Source organism: Theobroma cacao, chromosome 1, assembly GCF_053813885.1.
Source record: "Theobroma cacao isolate CCN51 chromosome 1, ASM5381388v1, whole genome shotgun sequence".
NCBI lineage: Eukaryota > Viridiplantae > Streptophyta > Magnoliopsida > Malvales > Malvaceae > Theobroma > Theobroma cacao.
In genome coordinates, this window is record NC_142639.1 from 41,236,937 (window position 1) to 41,257,184 (window position 20,248).

General features: G+C 36.0%; 1 protein-coding gene across 1 annotated transcript; it reads right to left on the reverse strand.

The window, feature by feature from the left end:
- Positions 1-93: 93 nt before the first annotated feature.
- On the reverse strand, positions 94-18,279 carry LOC18614385 (transcription regulator). Its single transcript, XM_007052123.3, has 51 exons — positions 18,122-18,279; positions 17,121-17,418; positions 16,777-17,005; positions 16,271-16,610; positions 16,049-16,162; positions 15,806-15,934; positions 15,531-15,722; positions 15,238-15,432; positions 14,819-14,956; positions 14,595-14,717; positions 14,251-14,504; positions 13,857-13,960; positions 13,259-13,353; positions 12,896-13,132; positions 12,192-12,380; positions 12,034-12,115; positions 11,822-11,889; positions 10,811-10,956; positions 10,587-10,695; positions 10,351-10,497; positions 10,153-10,200; positions 9,943-10,071; positions 9,576-9,815; positions 9,354-9,494; positions 9,175-9,260; positions 8,980-9,085; positions 8,401-8,496; positions 8,120-8,272; positions 7,518-7,691; positions 7,201-7,415; positions 6,978-7,113; positions 6,768-6,893; positions 6,193-6,237; positions 5,873-5,950; positions 5,661-5,777; positions 5,116-5,242; positions 4,939-5,039; positions 4,677-4,814; positions 4,512-4,595; positions 3,615-3,761; positions 3,373-3,504; positions 3,225-3,272; positions 3,007-3,153; positions 2,873-2,934; positions 2,130-2,283; positions 1,843-2,034; positions 1,662-1,766; positions 1,283-1,420; positions 779-1,015; positions 584-685; positions 94-499 (listed from the first exon to the last, which is right to left on the reverse strand). Exons 1-51 carry the CDS (start codon positions 18,218-18,220, stop codon positions 350-352), a joined length of 7,242 nt encoding a protein of 2,413 aa, XP_007052185.3. The 5' UTR covers positions 18,221-18,279; the 3' UTR covers positions 94-349.
- Between the last annotated feature and the right edge of the window lie 1,969 nt (positions 18,280-20,248).

Here is a 20,248-nt window from a genome sequence, read left to right on the forward strand (position 1 = left end):
GCACTCAGAAGGTACATGGGCAAAAACTAAAGATGTTTAGTCCTTGGGGTATCTGATGGATGATGACGGACAAGCCGAGCCAGCAACACTTGATTTGGTTTTTGAGCCAAAAAGGTGTTAATTCAAATTTCTATACATGAATAATCAAATTCTCCCGATGTATACAAAGAACTTTCAGCCCTCTTATATTTACAAGAAAATAAAACAGGACTGCAGTAATCTCTTGTAAGTTTAAACTGGTTTTGTTACAGGATACAAGGATAAACAACAATGAAACATGATATACAGATAACAAGAATGGGGATTTTTAAATTTAAAAAGAGTTCCCATCGTATGACATTAAGACAAGTCAGTGCGCGCTGTCAGATACCCAACCAGAAACCATGCTCTCGTCCACAGGTTTCAGGCCCCCACATGATCTTGCGACAGATTCAAAGAGTTTTTCAATCTCAGGTGCACACCTAATAAATGATCGATTCCAGAAGTTGTATCTTGGATTCTGAAACATAAACATGAGCAACCTCAAGGGGACATTCTGTTTCAGAAAACTCAAAAATAGGATCAGATTGAAAATAATTTTTACCTTTATGAGCTCAATGAAGGTAATGAGCAGACCCCATGGATGAGGTTTGTTAACAATTAGCCGTTCCAACAGAACTCTTGTAATTTGCTCTTGAATAATTTCCTGATGAAAGCAAAGTATATTCTCATAAATCTGAAATGAGCAGCAGAAATGCAACAGATAACCAATGTAATACCATCCAACAGAAATTCTCACCTGATTTGATTCGGCAAATAAGTATAGTAAGATGAAGGAGAAGTAATGTGTATGGTTGTTTGGATATCGCAATTGGTTAGCAATTGCATTAAGAAAAAGGTATCGCCCCTCAGTATCAAGTTCCCCTATTAGACTCTGGAAAATATCCAAGGCAGCACTAACCAAGAACACAGACAATGGAACAGTGTTTCCTGTTGACTGTGCATGAGATCCTCTTGACTGCAGTTGCTGAATGGCCTAAAAGCAATTTGTCACAAGAATTAATTAAACAGTGAAGTTAATTCATGAAATGCAGATGATAAATTTTCAGTAGAAGCCATTCATTCTAAAGGTTTTTTCCATATCCATACAAGGCTTCCATAAAAAAACCCTTACTCTAGTTAAAAAAGGATGAGATCGGAAACCAAATGATACATGCCTAAAGTAGCAAATAAAAAAAGTGCCCATCACACTGAAGAAACATTATAGATAACATACAGAGAAGTAGAATAAACTCTAGAATACCTGCATTCCAACATAAAGCACCAGAGAGTTGATTAATGGTACATTATAATGGGTACCAGCAGATGCTGCCTCGCTTGGTGAAAGGAGCAGTCTTTGTTTCAGTTCAGTAAGAAATGAAGATCCTCCTTGTGGCCTTGTCTGCAGCAAATATTTCAGACGATTTTGAGCAAACAATTTAGGAAGGTATAATAAATGGATCATTTACAAGAATAAAAACATTTGGATGAAAAGTAATAGAGAGAACAGCAATTCTAATATTTGAGGAATGTTAGATAAGAAAAGTAGGTTGGAGTAAATAATAAAGACAACCATCATGAAATTTAGGAATGGGCAAGAAAAAAGCCAATTCATAAAGTCCAACACCATGAGATTGAGGTACCTTGAGATACTCATCTACATCGGCCTTCATCTGTTTTGCTTTAAGAGCAGCATCCACCTCAGAGAGGATGCGGGGGGGTTCTCTGATTTCTGGAAGCAAGTCAATCTGCGCACCAAGTGATTATAGAATTAAATTCATGATTAAACAATCCGAAGAAAGATCAAGCTTGATCAATTGACACCTTTAAGTTTGGTGTAGATGGATCTGGCAGCCTCATATTACGTGGAAATGCACTAAGGATAATATTCCGCATCTGTATGCAGCTTGGAGGAATCACATCACAGAAGGTAAAATGATAATCACACAGGAATTCAGGAAAGTCGTGAAGCAGCACTAGCAGCACCCTAAGTGTGCCTTTATACAGACACTGAACCTACACAAACAACACAAGAAAGAATAAGTGGTATATCATAATTTTTTTTTACAAAGGCAACAAATAATGAAATTAGTGTTTAGAAAGAGGCAAACCGGCACTCCAAGCTCAGCATTCCTTAAAAATGGCTCAAGGAACTGAAGCAAGTCCACCAGCAAGCGTTGTATATATGCCCAACCCTTCTGAGCATTTCCAGTGAGCAATTTTGGCATGAAACTCCTGTGACTGACCAGCTCTAGCCATGCAAAGCTACAACAGCACAGTGACAATCAACATAAGCAGAAATAATAGGACTTTTAAGTATCATCTTCCAGAATTGTAAAGGAGCATGACAAAATAATCATGCTGAACAACCAGTTAATGCTTTTCCAATTTCTTCCAACTGGACACAATGTCCTCAAGATAATCTTCATTCAAGTACCCAAACAATTAATAGAAAGCAAGCCCTATGGGATTAGGAACAAGTAACCACAGAAATCCAGGTGATGCAATTTTTGGACATTAGATAGTTTCACTACACTGGATCATACACGAGAAACAAAGCAGTACAAGAAGCACTCATTTAAGTTTGTTACAGAAGCTATTTTATACCTGCAAACCACAGCTACCATATAATTTAACCAAACAGGCCAATTTATTAGAAACCCTAGTATAAGGTAAGCCAACATACTACAGATGCCCAATCAAGAATTAATTCAAGATAATAAGAAACTAAACCAACCCTTCGCAAGGAAAATTTTTGACTCAGACTCAAATTGCATCATAAATGCTGCCTTTTCAAGATGAGACAGCACATTATAAAAGCACATTGATAACTCAACAAACTCACAATTCTTACCTGAAGGCAGGAACTTTAAGGGGCTGCAATGCATGAAATGCATTGGCAAAGGCTATCAAAATCTGCAACAAACACAATGAGAATTAGATATTTAATGGCAATAATGACAACTAAGTATATGCAAATGAACCTACCTGAAAACTTGCACCGTCAGTGACAGGGTCCAGGCACCCAAGATCTGACAGCCAGTTGATAAATAATCTGAAATATGGTCTTGGATTAAAAGATGCTTTCTTATCCTCTGCATCTTTTTGAATAAATCTCAGAGTCACGGTCAAAATCTGTTAAGCACCATAAATATCATTAAATTGAAGACAAAATCAAGACATACAAAATTGAAGAGAATATTCACCTTGGACATAAGAAAGAGTTTACTCGATCCCTGTTCCACTGGGCAATACTAAAGAAATTGCCAAAAAATAATTAAGATAAAGTTAGCAAGGTTTAGATTTAAAATGAGAAGATCATATCAATATAATGTGCAAAAGATATAACAAGACCTTAAGGATTGACAACACAAGTTTTGCATAAATATCAATGGCAAGGAAAGAAAGAGTCTGAGCCTGCTGAGGTGATTGCAATGTGCCAGAACTCATAACCTCAGAAGATAGGCAATGTGAGACAGAAAGTTCCTAACATGAAGGAAAAACAAAAAATGAGTTTGGCCTCCTCAGTTCTCTGGTCAATATATGTAACAAGAAGGGAACAGGGAAGGGGGTGGTGCACAGGGGAAGAGATTCACTGTGATAATGCGAAAAAAGCGTTCTGTCATATCATCCCCTTTGAGCAGTCCATTTTGATGCAATTGCACAATGTAATGATTACAAGGTCCATCATTTGCACCAGGAATCTCACATATCTGGTACCATTCTGCAAACAGCATGGAAACCTACAAGGTTTTCGAGAGAAATTAATGACTAAGAATTTCATAATAGTCCCACTTTCCCTACACATGCAGGAGAAAAAAGGGAGGGCTGGATAGGGTAGACAAAGGACACAAGAAAAAGAAGTGATGGAAAGAGAGAGACAACAGACATAGAGAAGATAAATGATTAGAGTAACAACAATATGAATGCTGCATGCCTGCAGGAAGTACTTGCATTATGAAGCAAAATATAAAAAAAAAATAGGCACATATGCAACAGGAAGCAAGGAGTTGTTTAAAAACTTAAATGAGCCCCATCCTATTAAAAAATCTCAACCTCCATAGAATCAAAGGTGGTGACTACTGTAATTTGGATACACTCTCAGACCATATTAGGGCAATAATAATATGCCTACACCACTCATTGTGGCAGGAGACAGGCCAAAGATTGCTTGCTTTAATTTTGAGATGGTTGCCGTCTCATTGGGGAATACTTTGACAAAAGATACAACAGACTATTACTCTGTGCAGAGAACCCAATTACATGAGCTTTTAATAGGCTTTTTTGTTCATGAACATGACACCACTAGGCTTATCATTTTCTTCAATATACTTAACATCCTCCAAAAATTTCCACTCTCATCAATTCGATACTTTTAACTCCATTAGATTATTAGTGAAATCTATAATATGCACAAAGCATTCTCAGAATTCCTTCTTAGATCTCGAAACAAATTAAAATGAAAAAGGCAGAGAGAAGCAATTTCAGGTCACCTGCTCCTTGAAGCCAGCAGGATCTGGTTCTAGATTCTCCACATTACTATTATCATCCCTATTAGCCGATGTGTGCCCAGGTACCTGCTTCAAGAGAACAATTTCAGGTCAGAAGAAATATTAGTAGACTTAAGAACAATGCAATACCATGGATGAACCATTGACCTTTTTGTCTCTAGATTGCCTAGCCTTATCCTCCTTTCCAGCAGTGGCACTAGATAAAGCAGCTGCACTAGCAGAAGGATTTCTGATCATCTCGATCAACTGTTGCAATGATTCAGGAGATCCAGGTTTTGGCACAACCTGCAAGTTCAGAAAAAATAAGAGAGAATCTAGAAAAAAATGAACAGAAGAAGTGAGGGAGAGAGGGAGAGCAAAGAAGAAAAAGAAAGGAAAAAATTAGATAACAAAGAGAAGGATGACAAACCTTAGCCAGCGCATCCACAAGATTATGGAGCTCTGAGATGACTCTGGATTCATCAGTGACCAACGTTTGAAGAAGGGACATCGCAAATTCCATCGCAGCTTCTGCATATTTAACTTGATTAGCTGAGTTATATTATTTAGAATTTTGTTAAGTAAAAGGAAAATTCCTAATACATACTATTCCTTCCTCCATCAATAAGTTTTGCCATATGAACATTGTACTCCGCAAGGTTCAGCAATTCACTTCGAATAAGGCCAACTGTGATATCTTTGTTGAACTTTCGCTCCTCGTCTGAATATATCACCTGTAAGAGATGCATGGACAATCAACACAGATGGAGAAGACAATTCTAGACATATGCAGAAAGAGAAGAACAAACCAAAAAGAGGTGCAGCAAAAAGCCCAAAAATGCAGAATAGCTTATCTAGCAAACTCACTCAGTCAGAAAACATCACATTACCTATTATGTCCTAACAATTGCTGTTAGATGAAGAGTTTTTTTCATGGAACCAGAAAGAGACTAACAACTTTTATAGCAGTGGTTTTTTTCGCTTTACAAGTAAAACCAGTGACAAGTTTAAAATCCAAAGCAGTGGAGCTAACGGATATCACAACTAACATTAGCAGGTAAAAATGCAACTTGGCTGCTGTTAGACACCAAGGAAAAAAAGCCTCCAAGGTCTAAACATCTTCAAAAGACAAGAATGTGGAATAGAACATACCCAACTAGTAAGCTCCTTAACAGCAAGCTTGCAGACATCACGGACAGCAGCCAGAATAGCAAGATGGGCACTAACATGAAGACTGTTTGATGCATTCTCATATAAGCCCTTGAAAACCTGTATCAACATTGGAAGCAGTCAAGGATGAGAATCATTTCAAAAAAAAAATGCAACAAGCATAAAAAACTTTTGCCCCACAATCATTAGAACACCTTTTGAGCCACAGCCAATGCAGCCTCGTCCCGACTTACACATCTGAGTATGATTTCAGGTACCTCAGAGATCACTCCCTACAAAAATGTCAAGAATTAAATAACAGTTTTTCAAACAATATAACCAAACAAAAATGAGAATTCATTTCAGGAAATAACAACTTGTTTTGACCAACAAATGTAGGTGGCAAGGAAGAACATGAAAGCAGAAGAGACAGATACATGGAGGGAACAAGTTAAAAAATAGGCCATATATGGCACTGATATTTCAATATATATATAGCAGCAGTGCACATAAGCAGAAGAAGATTAAAGCATACCTGAATGTCAACTTCTCTAGAATCGCTTGTCACCGAAGTTTCCAACTGAAAACATTTGACAGAGTCAGAAACATACTGAAAACATTTCAAGCTCAAATAGATAAGAACACAAAATTAAAAGGAATGGGAGCTCTATAGCTGAGGGATCTCCTTCCTATACTTGTGTGGGAAACTATGTTTCGTGTTGTGCGTCAGTGTTCCTTGACAGGAGATCCAAGAATTGCAAAGATACAATCATTAAGATCATTGTAGATAAAAATATGCATCTCCCACAACAATCAAGCACTGGCACCCGAGCATTTGGTTCATTGATTGGTGCATGATCCCCCTGCTTAGAAAGCAGGGTTCGAATCCCCCACCCCCAATTAAAAAAAAAAAAATCGAGCAGTGAAAAAGGAATACAAATGAAGGAGAAGATTATGAAAAGGCGTCTTGTCCACCATGACATTATAACCCGCTTGTTCTGGTCAGACAACAGAGTCATCCATGCAACTGCCAAATTCTCTCCCACCCCAAAAGATAAAGGAATAAGTAGAGCAAGAAAGAAAGCAGAAACAAAAGGAGTCATATTCAACCTTCTGAGCAACAATCTGATATTTATCCAATGCATCCCTTGTGCTCAGTGAAGTTTCAGAGATGGTACTTCCTAAACGGTCAGTGGCAGCAGGTGAAGGTAATGGTTGTGCTGTAGGTCCCAATTCCTAGCAACAAGTTGGGAGCATGTATTAGTAAAAAGCATGAGTCTCTCTACCAGTACAAAAACTCACCCATATAAAATTTCTCACTTTTACAGCATCAGTAGTATCCACTGAATGTAATTCAGGGGCTGAAATTGTAGAAGAGAAAGAAGCATTGAGAGGATCGTTTTCAGTAGTCTGCTGGGTAAGACCAGCTGCTGAGCCAATATGAATTGAGGAAGCACTGAAACAAAAAGAGTTCAAATAGATCAGCAACAACAAAACCAGAAAAAAAATCATAGAACCCAAAGTAGCATTTAAAATGTAACACCTCAAAAGGGCAGCTGAGGTAGATTCAATTGCCTCAGAAGCAACATCCAATTGTCCCAAGTTTCCTTGGCTGGATGCGTAACCAGGGGTAACTTGCCCTGATGTTGAACCAAATGTGCCAGTGAGACCACCATCACCAGATAAGCTTGAAGGACCAGCAGACATAGAATGTGAGCTCTGACCAGACTGATTTTGCCAAGGAAGCCGAACAAAGTCCTAAAAGATAGAGGGGAAAAGCAAGAGGGGAGGAGCAACTCTCAGTGCCTTTGTTCTCAAAACTAAGGCAATCCTCATGAAAATGGTTAATCATATGAATACCTCATAAACTCGCTGCTGAGACAGAGACAAGTGACCTGGTTTAGGTCGAAGAGCCTCAGGCACAACACCCATAGAACCTTGTCCATACATGCTTGGATCAAAAAATGAGGGATCCCTATGCTTTCTTCTTAAGGCAAGTTGATTAGCTATTTCTCCATCAATGGTTTGTATTGCCTATATATTAAAGTCAAAGGGAAAAAGAAAGATAAAAGTTAGAACCAGGAAGAATAAACAATAAGTGAAATTCATTCACTATATATCTTTTCCAAAAAACCAGCCACCATGCAGAAGAAAACCTCCATCCATGCAGGCAAAACTCCCATATGAACCAAACATTACAATAGAGAAGGAAGCCTAGAAAACCAAATCTGAATCTAATAGTACAGCATTGAAAGACCATAGCAACTTTAAGTTTTGCATGAGAAGCATTCTTTTCATTGGAGCATTCAGAGTCACTAAAGCTCCCACTTATGAATGTAATCCACAAGATTTATAAAAATAAAACAAAATCAACTTAAAACCAATTCCACCAACAACAGATTGAGCCTATCTGTTCAATGAACATGAGCACAAAACAGATAGATCGATGGCAACAAGCTGACCTTATCAGTAGCAGCCTGTTCAATGACCGCACAGCCAAGATCAAGGTTATCATTAGTAACAAGCTGAACAGCTTGTTCCAGAAGATCACTCGCAACATTCAAACCCTGAAGTGAACTCCTTAGTTGACTTGATATAGAGCCACGTAAGGGTTCCTAGAACACCATAAAGAAAGATTAAAACCATCTATGGAATATAAAAAATGACCCCAAAAAAGCACTACAAATAAAAAACTCAGAAAAAGGGAAAAAGATATAATGAAATGCTTGTTTTGTGACAAAACCTTGCATGTTACGTGAGCTAGACTTCCGGCCAAACTTGCAACCATCAAGTGTGCTGCGTTATAGATCCGTGTCTCATCTGATTCCATAGCATAATCCTACATTGTATTTGATTAAAATGATATTAAGCTAAGAATAGTGATTGAATGGCTTGTTCAAAACATCGTAATTGTTCCAAGATGATTCCCGAGCATTTTCACATGTACACTGGTAGGAGACAAATCTAAACCAAATAAACAGAAGCTTGACAAAAAGCTATCCAATGATTGTGTGAAGAAACAGAAGCTATAAATAGATGAAGTGATGAAAAGCAACACTAGAAAACATAAAAGTAGTAACAGACAATTTTTGAAAACGAGCCAAAAACAGTGGAGCTATTATGGAGACAAAACAATCGGAAAGTCATCTTATTGCCCTAACAAAATGAATTGAATCAAGTTGAAGTGCCAAAAAAAAAGCATCAAACATGGGCATTAATTCAAGAAACACAACAATAATAAAGAAGGAAAGATCAATTTGCAAAAGTATTGCTATCAACCAAGTACTTGGATCTAATGCTTTATTGAGTTGACTTTACAGACCTTTAAAACAAGCTCCTTTGTTGTCTGAGTTGCAATAGAAACACTGCGCTGAACAATACCAGCCACAATCTCCTTGATGGCTCTGTCCATTGCAATTGGAACCACCCTGCAACACATGTTCTTTGGAGTTCATCGCCAAGACCAAGCAATGTATACAACAAGCAGGAAAGAATTAATATGGAAATGGCATCAAACCTCTGAAAATGCAAGTGCAAGCCCAAAGCACTGAGCTTCTGATTGATAATAACATGAGTTCCAATGTTAGGTATTGCCGCAGAAAGCTACAAAGAAGACAAGAAGCAACAATTGAAATAAACAAAAAGTTAATAATTCTTAGATCATTGAAGGATGAGTTAAAAAAAAAAAAAAGCAACCTGATTAACAGAAAAAGGTGACTGTGATGGAGTGGCTTGAAATAGCCCTTGTGCAGAAGGAAGCTGATCAGACAAGCCTAAAGCTGCTAGTTTCTCATCCTCCATCAATGCACCAGAAGAAAGACGCAAGGGACCAGCATACTAAAACAACTCAAAGAAAAAACACATTAACACACATGTAATAACTGCTGAGAGCGGTGATAAAGTACTGAAGAAACAAACCTGAGATAATAAATGTGTGTGGCCACCAGAATTAGGTGGACTAGCAACCTCAAGAGGTAGTTCAACATGATTAAGTGGAGAAATTATTCCTGATTTAACTTCGGCAACCATCTGGGGCTGGCAAGCTCCAACATCTTTATTGGAAAAATCAGGATTCCCCTCAATTTCTCTTTTGCGATCCTTGAGAAGAGAAGTAGGTGTTATGTCCTTCATATCCACACCAAGGTTCTTGAATAGTACCTAAATCACCAATAAAACACAGTAGGCAGATAAATTAATAGATTACCAAGCTTCTGTGAGTTAAGCTACAATAATGAGGGAAAAAAGACCTTGTCTTCATATGCGTGCTTAAAACAAATGTCAATACCTCTATGTCAAACTTGAGGTTCATTTTCAAGTTTGGCATTGAATAAATCTCAGCCAGTAACGCCAGAATGCCCATGGTCCAGGGATTAGGGGGTTGATATGCCAGACTGCTTTGACATGGCTCAAGAATCTGCAAAAGGTAACAGATTTTTGGAAATTCACAACTTAAGTTCAGAACAAGAAACTAAGTTAATCATAAAAATAATCATACCTTTGAAGTAAATGGAATAACTGCAATCATCAAACCCTTCTCATATGCCTGGAAAGAGCACAAAATAAGAACAAAAACAAAAAGGATAAATTCAAAAAAGTCAGACCATGAAAATATACTGGATAGTCCTCGATGAACATATGAATGACTGAACCTTATGGCATAAAACCAACTAAAATAAACTTAAGAAACAAGTACCTCTATAATCAGAGATTTGGGATCTATTTCACGGGCCCTCAAAACTTGATTCCGGCCAATAGTTAACTTCCCAAGCCAACTACCCAAATTTTTTAGCAATGACCGCTCCTCAGAGCTTGATTTTATAAGCTCTGATCCCAACAAAACCTAACAACATAAATGGAATAATAAATATTTTTTCTGCTATTTGGTCAAATATATCTCAATGCATGCTAAATTACTTAAAAGACAGAAACCTTGCAGTTCTCATATGTAGCTTGGACAATCTCCTTATTCAAAGCCTTTGAATTAACTTTGTCAAGAAACTTCAAATACAAATCATGAAAGTTTGGTTCAATGCTTGCTCTGCAATAAATTAGCAGAACATGATTAAGTTAATTCAATTGTACAAAGAAACAGGCACACCATGCAGAAAGACGCATGAGTGGACATATGTAAGTGAAGAGTATCAAAGTTTGACCTTTTCATAACCATATATTCTGCAAACCAGGGATAGTACTGCTCTTTCAAAATTTCATTGAACTCTTTCCCTTTAGCTTCAATATTGGCAGCAGAAATATTATTAATTATGAATGATATCTTGTCTTGAATCTCTGATGCTGGAGCCTGTAAATAGAATCCAGATTAAGAGAAGGATTAAGTTTGCAGCACTAAACCATACAACAGCAAAAACAAAGAGATACAAATTCTGATTGACAATTACAAGTACAACCACCAAAGCAAAATGGACATTTTCCAAAAAGCAAAAACATCCCCACAATCATAATTGGGTTGATTAATGTTTTGATAAAAGGGAACCCGAAACTAGAACAGACTAGGGGATTTACACTATCCTGGAGTTTTTTAATGGAGGGAAGAGGGTATGAAGGTGAACTGAACCCCTCCAAATCCCTCATATTATCCCACTGTAAATGCCCTCCGCTCAAAAGTATTGGAGAGTCAAATATTCCACTTTAAAGATTTTAGCTTGTGATCCCTTTTTTATCCCTCAAAAACGATTTTAGTGATGACTTTAAACCAGGGTAAAATGATAACATAACATATCATAAACTCACTGCTCTACCCTCTCCAGTCCCAAATAAGGTAGAGGAGAGAAGTGACTCTCCTACTTTCCACCAATTTGCTCATGCTCTCTTTCACCTTCAAACTTGTAAGCCTGAGCAGGTAGAAGCATACCAATGGTCCAAAACCTCACAATTCATATAACCATGCCAAATTGAACCTAAACAGTTAACTTGAATGTTTTTAGCATCTTCATCGTAGTCTATTGTAAATCCTTTTCTCTCAAATCAGTACAGCCCAAGACCAAAGTTACCTACGGTTAGATAGCTACCATCATCAATCAATATAAACTTTTATTCTATCCAAGCTGTTCATTGCAGAAGCATAAAACAAAAACTATGATATACATGCTGATTAAACACTTCCATTAACAATTTGAATGGAAGAAAGATCAAGGTTCATTAAATACCTCAATGGGAGTCTCTCTTCTCTCAGCAGCGGCCACTAGTGTTTCAATGTTTAAAGCAGAGCCAAATCCTGTATTGAAATTTTAAAAAAAAAAAACAGATTGGTGTGTAAGCAAGTCCAGATGTAAACGTTTTATGGGAGACTCCAAATGAAACATCCCAATGCAAACTAAATAGAACAAAATAAAGCCATTAAGCTATGGAAAATTATTACTAGTAGAAGTAACTCCTCGAGAAGGACGAACAAAACCAGGGGAAGCAGACAGCATAGACGAACCACTGACTGCATTCTGCAGCTGCAATTTTGGTAATAATATTAGTTCTAGAGAACAAATTCCACATGCATCACAAACAAGAAGTCACCAGGCATACTTTATGAATGCTAGAAGCATCACTCAAGGAAGCAACTGAAGGCTGCCCTACAGAAGATAGAAGTGGTTTCACATCATTAGATGATGTCGCAGGGAGTTTATTACGGTCATCAAGAGAACTATCATGCCTCTGAAGCTTAAGCGGAGAAGAAAGCTGTGACCCAGGCTGAGCAATGGTAGAGCTATTTAACTGCAATGGTGACAATTTTAGAATAAAAAGATAAAAAAAAAAATCATATTGCATAGATCAAATAAAAACCTATATAACAAAAATCCAGGATAATTCTCTTAACTGGAAAATCCAAGCATAATGGTGATCATATTATCAGCATGGTACAGATTATTTATCATTTTTTTACTTCTCCAGCCAAAGAGATTGTACTTTTTCCCTTTTTTTTAGTTTGCAGCATGCAATCAAAAGCATGTCCTTTACGTTTTGAGATTTATAGCATGGATCTAAAGAGAATGATCTCCAGTGCCAGCTACATAGAGTAAAGAATCAACTTGTTCAAAACTCAATTCCTGTACAATGATACCATCTTAAGATCATGTCATTGTCATAATATTCTACTGAAAACTCTTAGATGCAAACCAAATTGCTTATCATTCATAGGCAGCAAAACATCATAATATTTATTTTGTGACACTGTTATTTATAAATTTAAATTTTATTACATGAAACAAAAACAAACACCATGGTTTTACCTCCCCGTTTCCTGAGGTCACCTGAGAGGAAACTTGGTGTTGAACAGAGGGGTTGTTGCTCCCATCTGATTCCAAGTGCCCTGACGAAATCCTGGCAAGAGCTCGTTCAATGAAAGCAACAAGCTCTGAATGAGTGGCACGCAGGTGAGATATCTGTAAAATATGGTTGCAATACTGCGGCCACTCAATCAGGCGATCCACAAACTGCTCCAAAGCCTTGGTTCCAAACAAAAACATCTGTACATGCAAATGGGCCATCAGCCATTCGTTAACACCACCAATTAGAGAATTCCTTTACACCTTTGTGGGTAACAACCAATGAAGAGAAAGAAGAAAAGACTATTGCTAAGAAATAACACTAACTTTTGAATCTGCAGGTTTACGCAATGCATCTAGAACACCACGCAAGGCAATTCCAAGGGTGAGGTGAGTTACAAGCTGCTGCTTGATAACAGAGCCTGAAATATGTGCAAAGGCACAACATAAGTTCAAAGAGAAAGTGGGTATATATTGCTGGTGCTTGATAAAAGAGTCTGAAAATTATCCAGAGCCATAAAATAACAAAAAATATGCATATGTCTGTCAGAAAACTAAGTAGTAAGTTGAAGAAAATAAAACCACTAATACTGTGTAGACTAGACAACTCAAGTTCTACCTCAATAGCAAACACGACCATCAAGTTAAACACAGAACCTTTGAATCAGAATGTGCCAATCAATTGGATTCTTGGTATTCCATATGCTACACATGCTCTTAACAGATTGATCTTTGATGGAGTACTTAGATAAGGACTTCACAAAGTATACCCCTAAGAAAGAAAAAAGTGATGGTAGAATTTGAACACTACAACTGCCATGACTTAACCAGTTACCAAATCTTATACATATGTAATAAAGATCTACAGCAATTATTGACTAGGACACCGATTGGTATATTAGAATTATATTTTATAATAACTCACCAAAGAGAACTGCAGCGATTTTGAGCTGTCTTTCAGGATACTTGGGGAAAAATCGGTATTCTTCAAACAGATTTGCAATCATGCACTCAAATATCGACTGTTCCCTGTCAATATTAAACATCCCATCATATCATCATCTCTTAGACACGAAATTTCTTGTAAGAGTTAAGTTTTCAAATGATGACAAAAGTAACAGCAGATATAGAATGTGGAACAAAAAGATACAAGATCCTTCCTCACTTGACCAAAAACAAAAATCAACTCAATGCATGGCAATTGAAACAATTAGATAACCTATTAAAAGACCTACAGACAAGAATGTACTATCAAAGCTAAGAAAATATCTCAAAAAATGAATGCAAAATCTGCGAATGGTACTGAAGCAACAACATGCCTTTTCACAGAAGATTCCTTGAACCGTGCAAGCATTTGAACCATTGAATCAATGGTCAACTGACCAGAAAACATTTGATGAAAGTAAGAGTTTGCTTCTGCCTCGATATCATCTCCATATCCGTCAGAGGTTGAGGAATCTGTGGTCCCACCATTTTGCAGCTTTGGATTAGAATCCATAATCATTGCATGCAACCTTTCCATTTCCTCGAGAAGCTGAGTAGAGGCTATCATCCCAGTATTAGCTTTAAGGACCTGAATAGGAGACACAAAGGGAAAGCAATTAGTGTACAGATAAAAACATGTTAAATAGGAATCATAAGAATAACCTAGTAGAAATAATACCTTGAAAAAGGTAGAACTAGCTTCCAAATAAAGATTTAAAACAGCAGTAGTATGATGGAAAGGTTTGGCAGAAAACTCTTGTGATCCACCGAATTGTATCTCCTTCAGGAACTTTAGGCACTCCTGAAAATCGCACCATGCATGTCAACCCAAACATTCTGATAACTAATAGCTCAGAAATCATACAGGCACCAGAGGCATGGGTGTGGAGGACTCGATATTACCTCAAAAAAAACATCTTTATATGTATTCAGGTTACCACCCAACCAATTCTCAAGATCTAGAACCTCTTTCTGAGAAGCAAGGACTGCTAATCTGATGCCAGAAGGAAAAGGTATCATCTCCAACACCGATGATAGAATCTGCAAAAGTAGATAGGAAACATGATAAGATACAAGAGAGTTTACCAAAGATAGAACACAGAATGTAACACACAAACTAAAATCCTGAAGCAATCTTCTAAGCAATAAATTATGAAATCAATATTGAAGATAACTTAAACACAGAGAGAGAGAGAGAGAGAGAGAGAGAGAGAGAGAGAGAGGAGGAGGAACATGACATAATCAGCAATATGATGCAGCAGAAACATTCTCTCACAGCGTGATGCAGTAGAAAAGGAACATCAATGAAAATCCAAATTTACCTTTAACTCTTGACAAATTTCCAGAATTCTAATCATGCTGTCTGGCTCAGTGTTGTGTACTTCTACAAATCCACGCAAGACAAGATTAGGGTTCACGTGCCAAAGTTGAAGTATCACACCCGCACCCAGGGCATTTTTAATGATCATTGGAAAAACTGTGTAAGTCACATCATGCTGGAGGAGATTATAAGCCGTCTGCAAGTATAGATGCAAAATTTATCAACCCAAAAACAAAGATGCAAATAAGAAAGATTGCACAGCATTACCACATATGTGATATTGTAGATATGTACATTAATATGTGCCATCCCAAGAAGCAGGACTTCGGGGCAGTGTTTTAAAGGATAATCAAGCATTGATCGAACAAAGCTTGTATGACCCCTTTCAGCTAGTTGACACAGTATATCTAAGAGGTCAAGACACAACCAGGCATGATTTGCATTTCCAAGGGGAAGCTTATGGCCATGCACAGCATCCATATAGGCCTGCAAGATTGAACAGTATTCTTACAGCAAATATGGTGACGAGAAGAAGAAAAGGTAAGACCACATTTGCATTGAGCTCTTACCAGCTGCCTCAAAGAATGGGCAAAGGTAAATACTTCTGGCAGTGCTGATACAGCATATTTTAGAAAAGATAGCTGACCTTCAATATTCTTCCATACAGACCCACAAATGGCATGGAGAGGAAAGGGTTCCTGCACAACTCAATTCCACAGATTAATTAAACAAATGAAAAATAATGATTAAAAAAACTAAAACAATACAACAAGCATGCAACTTGACACATGCCAAAATAAAAACAATAATACCTGGGATGCATGTCGATATACAGACATGAAAAAGGAGAATGCCGCCTCATTAGGAATGTAGAACCCCTCATGATCCAGGTTTTCAATAACTCGAATCCAGTTGGTACCGGGAGCCTGAATTCAGATGCATTTCAAAAGTATAGAAATATGTTTCTTCTAAAAACAGTAATTAGCAAATTGGAAGAAAATAGAATTACAGAAAGCAAACAATGCGTAACTCACAAGTTGCTTTATAGTTTTTATAAGAACATCAATGTTCCAGGAGCACAATGGAGGCAACTCAGATGAAGTGCTGCAACCTAGGGCCAGGCAAAATGTAGAAAATGCCGTTGGGTTATCCTCAAGCCCAACATAGGTGTGGGCAATTGTGCCCAGTATTCTAGATATGGTCATCTCTGTCAGAGGTAAGCAAAGAGATAAAATATCTTTACAGCGTGCAGCATCAACAGTGCAACCATAACCTAGTTCCTTAATTATATCTCCCATGCTCATCTCCTTCTCCATTTCTGCTAAAAGAGCATCAAAATCATTTTCTCCAGATTCATTGAAGAAATCCATATTCCTGCAGCAGAAAAGAAAAGGAACAAAAGAGCAAGCATTTAAGTTGATGGTTTATCACAACATACTGGAGAAATAATAAACAGAACAACATGACTAGAAAGCTCGTATGATTAACTGCTGGTTTGGAGGAGAAGAGAGAAAGGAAATGGCTATGCAAAAATCAGTACCTTAAGAAATTAGCCCCACGCAATTCATCTGAAAGTATTGGAGTTAAAACAAACTGCGCGACATCTTTCGCTTGCACTAAAGATAACATCTGCATAAAGGAATCTACATGCTTGGAAAGGGCGTCAGAGCACTGGAGGAACATAACAATATTCTGAATTTGCTCGGAAGAATCGAAAGAAGCCGAATTAGCATGCAATTCCTCAATCTGAGCCATACAGAAATTCTTCCCTAAATAAATGCAAAAGCTTTACTTTCATCATTCTGATCAACAGTGTCAAAGAACCTAACTAATCAAGAGAACATCCTTTCAACAACCAATGCCCATTCAAACAATGCAACTTACCGCACATTCTTGTGTCAGGATTTTCAGAATCAGACAAAGCAAGACCAATGCCAATTTTTTCAGACACAGATAACTGCATAGTTTTTGAGAAATTCAGCAGGAATTCCTCACTGATATCTGTACTTCTTAGTGACTGACAGAAGACAGTACAAAAATTTGGCTTGTCCATGGTATGTCTAAAAATTGCTGCTACAACTTGGTCAGATTGCAAGTTCTTTGCATCCGTCTTGTGAGAATTCAAGCAATCCAAGCAGGTTTGCAACACCAGAATGCTTCCCTCGATCCCATATTCAATGAACTGCCCACAATAAACAGACCATATCAGTATGTCATTAAGAAAATTGCATAAAATAGGAAAGAATCAAACAAAAGACCCCATCCCAACCCACTGGACACCACTACCAGGACATCATTCTCACACCTCACAAAGTTTATAAATCTTGACAAATTCACTCTTCATTACTATATATGCTGCAACATTAACACAACTGGAACCCAGCTTACTTGACTTGAAAAGAATAACAATAGCATTTCCTAGCTCATGGACTTTTAAATCTAATTGTATTTGGGAAAATAAAAGTAGCACCAGCAATGTGATACTGTAATTGATTAAATTTTATTAGCTACAAATTATATTAACAACGTTTCTAGGGTTTTTTAAAAAGGAAAAATCAACAGAAATGCTCGCATTTGAGTAATCTTAATTTTCAACCTTCCAGTATCTTAGTCTCCGTTTCCATTTGTATATATATTCTTCCTATGGATATGACGGCATCGAGCTAGCTAATTGTATACGAAAAATAAGTACAACGCGATCAAGAAATAAGTTACAACGAGAACAAAACCCAATCTAATTGTATAAATACACATCAAATCCAACGTTAACTTTTACCTAATTTTAGGGTTTTTTGAGCGATTAGACAAATCTTGAGAAATGCAATAAAAAATAATACCGAAATGGCGTGTGTGAGTACGGAAACGTTGAAAGATAAAGAAAGAACCTGAAAGAGCTCTCGAGAAATGGAGTCAGCGTTGGCTTCGGTCAGGGACTGGAGTAGGAACCGAACGTGAGTCGACAGTGTCGAGGAAAGCTCGAGCATGGTGAAGGCAGATGGATCGCGAGGGTTTTCGGTGGAAAGCGCCAGTTGAGATAAATAAGAGATATTAATAGATAGAAAGAGAGAGATTAGGGTGATGCGGTGGGGAGAGGGGGCCTTTGAAGAATGGGGGAGACTGAAAGAGAACCGTCGAGAAAAGTGAGAGTCGAACGTCTGAAAGTGTTTATGTTAAGGGCAAAGACAAACGCTATCCGTCTGAGTGACATGCGGGTCATGCTCTATATAAAGGTGTCGTCTCATGTTTGGCTGCAAGATAATGGAATAGTCCTCCATTATTCCTAATCTCTTTACAAAATCGTGAGTAGTTCGTAAAATTATTTTTTTTAAGAATAATTATTTAAAAAGAGATAAAATAGCCATTATGGAAAATAAATAACCATTATAAATCTCCTTTTAAAATTATAATTAGTTCATGAAATGATTATTTTTTAAAATAATTATTTCATAAGAGGTCAAAATAATTATTACGTAAAAAAGAATAACCATTACATGTATCTTTTAATAATGACTGATTCGATTGTGTAAAAATATATTAAAAAAGTTATTAAGTAAAACTGTTCTTAATCAATTTTAAAATTGCTTTCTTACATAACACAAAACCTACCCATTTTTCATATCTTCTTTCTTTTTATACGCATCTGTGTCTTTTTATCCTTTTTAAATTTCCTATAATGATAGACTAACTTTTTATAATAATTGATTAATTAAAAATTAAAATAATTTTAAGACGTATAAAAATTGAATGTTGAAAGCTTTTAATCTTTTTTAAAAATCATAGTTATTTCATGAAATAATTATTTTAGAAGACATAAAATAGTCATTATTCAAAAGATAATAACTATTACTGATCCCTTTCGACATGATAATGGCTATTTTAATTGTGCAAGAATATATTAAAAAATTATTGAATAAAATTATTTTTATCAATTTTAAAAATTACTTTCTTATGTAACACAAAACTTATTCATTTTTCATATTCTCTTTCTCTCTACTCATTTGTCTATCTTATTCTCTATCTAAATTTCCTAGGCTATAGAAGAATGGTGGATTAACTCTTTTTTTTTAATAATTGGTTAGTTAAAAATTAAAATAATTTTAAGACATATAAGAATTGAACAATGAAAGCTCTTAATTAGTAGGTTAAGAATAAAAAATAATATTAACATAATTTAATCATTAAAGTCAATATTAATCATGATCATCATATACGTATCTCAGAGTTTTAATTAAATTATTTTTGTTTAATGATGGTTTTCAATGTCATATTCAAGAGTGAAAGGGTAGATGAATATTCAAGTTTAATTCATTAAAAAATCAAATTAGCAATTAGATTTAGAATTGTGTTCGCAAATGTAAAATTTGCTTATTAATTATAAGAGTAAAATACTCTTATTTTTAAAATTTGATCAAAATTACACAAAAATTTATTATTTTTTAAAATAAACATTCAACCTCGATATTTAAATAGTGTTAATGTTAAGTATAAAATATGTAAAATACCCTTTTTCATTGTTTTTTTCTCTCATATTGATAAGTAACTTTAAAGAGCATCAGATTGATGCTCCCTGATAGCACTAGGGCTCCCAAAAGAGCATCGAAGCTCTCAAAGGAGTGCTCTATTAAGAGTTAGATCAGGGCATTTTTTTAAAATTAATAAAAAAAATCAATAAAATTATAGAATGGTAATTTTTAAAATTAATAAATAGTATAATTATCTTTTTAATATTTTTACGTCATTATATACTATGACATGTCAATATGTTATTTAATGCCATATGATATATAATGATAAATAATATTTTAAATAAATCAATTATTAATCATAAATTTTTATTTTATTTAAAGTAAAAATGTTAAGATTTATTTGGTTCAAAATAAAAGTACAAATGTTTGTTTGAATACAATAAAGGTATAAAGATTTGTTAAAATTTTTTAAAATAATTTTAAAACTTTTTTAGATAAAATGTCTTAATTACAAAGATTTCTAAATAAATAAGTATGTTACAAATT